The following is a 6,000-nucleotide window of genomic DNA, read 5'->3' as shown; positions in this document are numbered from 1 at the left end:
CACACGCCGCAGCCCACAGAGCGTTCCTGGTTATTGCCGTGCTAAAGCAGCCTGGCTCGGGGCCTCCTCCTTACCCGCCGAGGGTCAGGTTGGCTCAATTCTGTTTCGCCTCTGTGTGTTTTCAGTATGTAAACATCAGACTCCTGGGTGGTAGCGGGTTTGGACTCCATGAGGCCTGTAGGATCTGAGCGTTAAAAAAAAGGAACGAAAAATAACAAAACCAAAACAAAAGCCCCAAGACCCATGTTACAGTCCACGCTTTGAAGTTCTTGCTTCTGTGCCGGTGATCGATGCAGCTGTGTTGTAAAGGCCTTGTTCTTGAAATGAACCAAACCAGGCTTTTTTTTTTCCTGTTTTTTTTTTCTTGTTTTTTAATCCTTTCTTCCCTAGTTCAGAGTGTATCCAGCCTTGTCTGCTGCAGTTCCTTCCCTCCCACCCCCCCGTTCCCATTCCCTAGGGAAACACAGGTGTCAGTCCAGTGTTGCAGGTCAAGTTGTCCTTCCCTGGCAGCCGGCGGTCGTTGAACGTGTGCATGTTGATCACGGCGTCCGTCTTCACCATGACGGGTGGCTGGGGCTTGTGTTTGACCCGTCGCTGGCAGGTGAGCGACAGCCGGATCTCGTCGGCCATGGCGCTGCAGAAGGAGCGCTGGGGAGAGCAGGGACAAAAAGCACCGTTATTCCTGGCAAAATGTTCTGCTAACCCCTCTGTGAGCAGGAGGATGCTGAAACTAGGCTCTGCAGAGGTTTAGGCTGCGCTTAAGGCATCAGCTGGGCTTAGAGGGACTTCAGTGATGCATGGGCGTCTGGTTGACTCCTCTCTCCTTTGGCAAGGATTGTACCTTAGGCAGCTAAATCCTGCCGAAGGGCCGAGCTGCCGGCGGCTGATGGAGTGCTGGTGTTCTGTGTGGTCCCTGCTGGGGCCTGGTTGATTTATGTGCTGGGAACCAGAGGGCTGTGGAATCCTGCTGGGCTTGCTCGTGGGCACTGCTCCTTCACCTACCTAGTCCATCCCATGGGCAGCTCTCCCTGGTTCCTGGTCATGCACGCAAATGCACTTTCCACTGACTGTACCGTGACCAGTCCCCTGGTTTCATGAGCGCTAACCAGCCACGGCGGGTGGGATGGGCCGTTTGTGTAAGTGTTGTGAAAAGCCCATCAAATAGGATGAGGCTTTGTGGTGGAGCCTGACCAGTTCCTTGAGGCTCTTTGGACAGGAGTGGGGAGGAGAGATGGAGACTTCGTGTGTGTCTACATTACGCCTGGAATATGCAACACGATTGCATGTGGTAGTGGTGAGTGGATATAACGGCTCAGAAAGGTCCCTCCCAGGGACCTCTGTCTGTATTTTCATGACTGATGGGTCGGCTTGCTCAAAATTACCCTAAAAATGTTTACTAGTCTAGTTACTGCAGCAGCAGATGACCCTGATCGGAGTAGATGTGATTTGCCCCCTGACCTGAGGCTGTCGGAGCAGGACAGAAGCACCGAGCCTTAGGGAAGGGCATTTTGGGGGTGCTGCATTGCAGCCCTTGGGCTGTGGGGAGACTGAGGGAATCGGTACCTGCTCACGCTCCGCCGTTTTGCGCAGCTTGTAGATGAACTCCACCATGGCCACGAAGACGGACAGCACCAAGCCCGCTGCCAGAACGATGAAAATCCCCCCGATGTTTTGGATGCCCAGAGCACTGGCCTCCTTGTTCTCATCCTCAGGGCAGCCGTTCCCTCGCCACCACTTCTCCTTCATGACGTGGAGCTTGTCCTCCTCCTGGAGCTGGAGGATGGCGATGGTGATCTTGTCCCTGTACGGTGACCCTGGGGAGGGGGAACACCATTCACACAGAGGGAAAGTCGGACAAAAATCACACGAAATAGGGAACGTGTCTGCGCTGAGCAGGGCTGTTCAGACTGCTCTTCAACAGGCAGACAGCGTAGGCTTTGGTACTTGGAAATCTGCTGTTGGGAGTGGACTACCTTAATCCCATTTGTGGTAACCAGCCCCCCTCCGGGGCCGCCTCCAGAAACCCCACCGCTGTCACCTACCCATGGGAGTGCCGATCCCGTAGCCTTTGGAATCGATGAGCCCCCCGATCTGGGTCAGGTTGCAGTTCCTCTGGGTGATGTACTCGATGGTGGTTGACTCCATCAGCAGGGCGTAATCGGCTGTGAGGGTTCGCTGGATTCCTTCCTCGTTGTTTTTAACAAGTGCTGTGGGTTTGCTGCTCATGAAAGCCCACATTTTTTCAAATGTGGAAATTTTGGATTTCTGGAAGAACGATACCCCCCACCCCCAAAATAAGAATTAGTCTTCTATTTGCTGAAACCTTGTGTCTTTACAGTCAATGACAATACCAGTTTGAGAACCGATCACATAATGGAACTATTACCACTTTGACCTTGTCTTAAATATCTCTCTACTTTCACTGCCCAACACTGTTTGGCTTCACGTTGCCGTAACGAGAGATGAAGGTTCCAGCACACATTGTGCAGGGGCTCAGCAGAAAGAGTCGCTGCTCCAGAGACCTTATCGTGTAGGTGGAACTGAACCGTTCCCTCGCGTCAGTGAGGTACCGCGAGGCCCTGCCGTGATGCCCTGCGGAACTTGCTAGTGTGACAGGCTATCAGCATATCTGTTTAAATGGATTAGTTTCCTAACCAGAATTTTGTCTATCCTGTAACGTTTCTGCACAATGAGAGAAGACAGAGAACATTTCAGAGGGCATATTTTTCTCTTATGCACGCACTCTATTATATTTTTGTCTTTCCTCAAGCATCGCAAGGAAATGTCTCCTCTGAGATATGGGCAACTGCCAAACAAATTTAACGTATCCCCATAAATCGAGGCATAGCAATATTCAAGATGATTGTCGTATGCCTAAAAATAAACATGGATATTCTTTCACTATCAGCAGGCATTCTGTTAAAAAAGGAGGAATGTTTTCTAGCTTACCGTTCATGTGAATGTCTTTTTCTTCTTCTAGAAAATGTGTTGGGTGAGAAGAAATAGGGTTATTTTGTGTCTTGCCGTAACGTTTGAAATACACCATTTATCTGTGACCACCTTCTGAACTGTCTCTGAGTAGGTTGTCACAAAAGCCATAACGGGCCTTAGCCTGGGAAGGCTCCCGGGAAGGGCAGGTCAGCTTTCTCTGGCAGTGCCCCCTTCGCTGGCCGCTGCGTTCCCGGGGGTGAATGCTCCTCTCAGCCCCGCTCTGTACATCCACTTGAGCTCTGGAGAAGCACTTGGATGTTGAGGCTTGTGTTCGTGCTGCTGCCTGCTCCTTTATGTGCCATTCTTCTCTTCTGCCTAATGTCTTGGTTTTCCTAGATGTCTTTTTGCCGCCTTATTTTATAAGAGGCAGCTTAGTCAGCCAAACCCCCTCCTCCACAGCACTGCTCAGCAAGGCCTGAAGCTGGCTGATAAGTTGGAGGGGCTGATAAGTCTTTGTGCTTTGCCGTGAACAAGGTGCCTGCTCACCTGCAGCTGCCCGAGGAGCTGCTGCGGCAGAAGCTGCACTTTCTGCTTTAGCTGTCGTTTATCTCCGTTTCAGGACTCTGTCCTTTCCTAAGACGGTGGGAGATGGAGCCCCAGCCCATCCCAACTGCTGCTATCACATCTCCCCCTCAGTTTTTCAGTATCACCCAAAACACACCAGCATAGGCTTGTCTCATAAACACACTATAGATCAGCTAAGAAAAAAGTCCCTCATGATGCTTTGTATTTCAGACTGCCTGTCCACCTCCTTTTTATCAGCATATTTAACAAAAGTTGGCACATAACTTAGCGCCCCGAAGTTGGTTAGCACAGCACAGTGACAAAGGCTGTTCCTCTGTCTGTAACCCTGTGGGCTCATTCTCCTGACAGAAATAACCAGGGACTCATTTCTTCTCAGTTAAAGCTCGTGCTCGTTATAATCCACTTGATGAACGTGCAGCAGTGGATGTGCCAGAGCAAACCTCATTCAAGAGGCAGGATAATCTCCCTCACTTGAAAATCTGGGCCAGTGCCTGTAAGGTAGATTTGTGGCATCTATCAAACCTCAAAGAGCAGCAAGAAATGTAGTCTCCAAAAGGATTATTAAATATCTGTGCATTACAATGGGTAATTGAAATGAATAGCATACTTGGCTTGCTGATAACGACTTGTTTAACATTTATATAGTTCACATCAGAGGCCTCGGGGTTCACTGACTCTCCCTTTCTCTCCTTCTCTTTCTGCATTTAAAGCTCCTTGGGTGTTGACACAGAGCTCTTAAACAACATCAGTGTTCTCCCAGTTTAAAGCATAGAGCAAAATAAACTGGCAAAAAATCAATAGGCTGCATTTAGTGAAGCTAATAGGACTTGCATGAGGTATTGTAGCTCTTCAGGCAACTTAAATTGCATGAGACAGGGCTCCCTGGAAGAGAAAAAACACTTCTCTTCTCTTCTTAAATCACCGCTTCTGACCAGCTGAAAGGACCTAATTGTGGTTTGAAATGGCAGGAGGAGCCCAGCTCCCTCTGCTCCGTCTGTGCTGCTTTGAGCCCCCTCGGGCGTCCTGGGTGGGGGGCACCGGGCTGGGGGCACCGGGCTGGGCAGCAGCACCTTCCCTAGCCGGGGCAGCCGAGGCGAGGGCTCGCGGTGAGGCCAGAGCCGCCTGTCGCCGCGTGCTCGGCCCGGTGACAGAGAAGGGCTGTCTCCCCGCAGGGACGCGCTGCTGGCTGCAATGGCCTCATCTTCCCCAAGGGTGAGGCCATGGTGGCTCTGCCAGGGAGGGCAGGTCAACACGCATCTCTGGTCAAGGCGATCTCGGGCTATCCCATAGTCTGAAACCTGCCACCTCCTCACTGGGAATTTATTTCCTATTAGATTCTTTAACTGGGCTAACCTGAGATAAGAACGCTCCTTTTCCAAGGGAATATTCACCAACTGGAATTCTCAGCACAGCACCAGCAGCTTGATAGACCTGGCTATTTGTTAAAAGTCCAATTTAGAAGCGATTGTCAGTCATCGTGAGAGCAGTCATCAATCAAAATTGCAGGAGCAGCCCCGGTGAGGAGCGTACAGTGCTTCAGCTCACACCTCATTCTGGAGAGCTTCGACCACTACACATTTTTTCCAATTAGGGGAGAAGTTGTTCCCCCCTCCCTTTCCTCCTCTCAGAATATTTCAGCCGTGCTGCAAAGTTGGGCGCTTGTTTATGAGAATTTGGGCGACGTCACCTGAGAACATGCCATTCAAATAAGCAGAAACCTCTCAGCAGTAATTTAACAGTCAGTAAGGAATGCACATAAGCTGCATTTATTTTGCTGGACTTTTTGGGGGGGAGAGTGTGTAGATTTTGTTTTGCTGGACCTCTGATTTTACAGCTTAAGTAATTTACTTTAAGTTAGTTACTGCTTTGAACTGATACTCGCTGTGCTGTGGCTAGGTGCAAATTCCTTCTCTGTGGAATCACCAGTTGGTTTTATGGGCTGCATAAAATAAATGTGAGTTGGTGGCAGGCAGAGAGATCCCACTGTGCCCCTGCCTCCTCTGCAGGGTCCCCAGGTCCCCCTCAATGATGACTTTGCTTTTGCTGCCAAAGGCAGATGAAAAGGAACTGCTTGGTTGCTCTGAAGCATTAAGATAAATGGCCTGACACTGACTTCTTCCTGGTACAGAAATTCCAGAGTTGGGAGCTCCGGAACACTAGGAATGACGGAGGTTGTTGCTGGTAAACAACAGCGGTAGTTTAACGCTGCTGGTCGCTGCAGCCATGGTTCACACCAGGGGCTTGTGTCTCTCTCCCACTTACACCTCTCCCACCAATTCATGTGAGTGGAGCTTCTCCTCGTTTTGGTTGGGATAATTAACATCAAAACCTGGTCTGCTATCCTCTGCATCTTAATAAACCCTGCGTTACTGCTAAATGAGATGCACGTATGGAAAGCTGAGCACCAGCCCCTCTGAATGCAGCAGTTGCAACGGCACTGAGAACGCCTCTACATTCATTCTTCAGAGTCACAGCTCAGAAGCC

The 6,000-nt window shown here is 50.3% G+C and overlaps 1 protein-coding gene across 1 annotated transcript in view; it reads right to left on the bottom strand.

Annotated features, from left to right (window-relative positions):
* Positions 1-453: 453 nt before the first annotated feature.
* GRIK3 (glutamate ionotropic receptor kainate type subunit 3) overlaps positions 454-6,000 on the bottom strand; it is a 92,586-nt gene continuing 87,039 nt past the window's right edge. The window contains exons 14-16 of the mRNA XM_068418045.1: positions 2,043-2,265; positions 1,564-1,814; positions 454-648 (exon numbers count right to left, since the gene is read on the bottom strand). Coding sequence (XP_068274146.1) covers positions 454-648; positions 1,564-1,814; positions 2,043-2,265 — 669 coding nt within the window. The remainder of the gene's footprint in view (positions 649-1,563; positions 1,815-2,042; positions 2,266-6,000) is intronic.

Source organism: Nyctibius grandis, chromosome 24 (genome assembly GCF_013368605.1).
Source record: "Nyctibius grandis isolate bNycGra1 chromosome 24, bNycGra1.pri, whole genome shotgun sequence".
NCBI lineage: Eukaryota > Metazoa > Chordata > Aves > Nyctibiiformes > Nyctibiidae > Nyctibius > Nyctibius grandis.
Note: the sequence above shows the minus strand (reverse complement) of the source record. Positions and strands in the feature narration are given on the sequence as shown.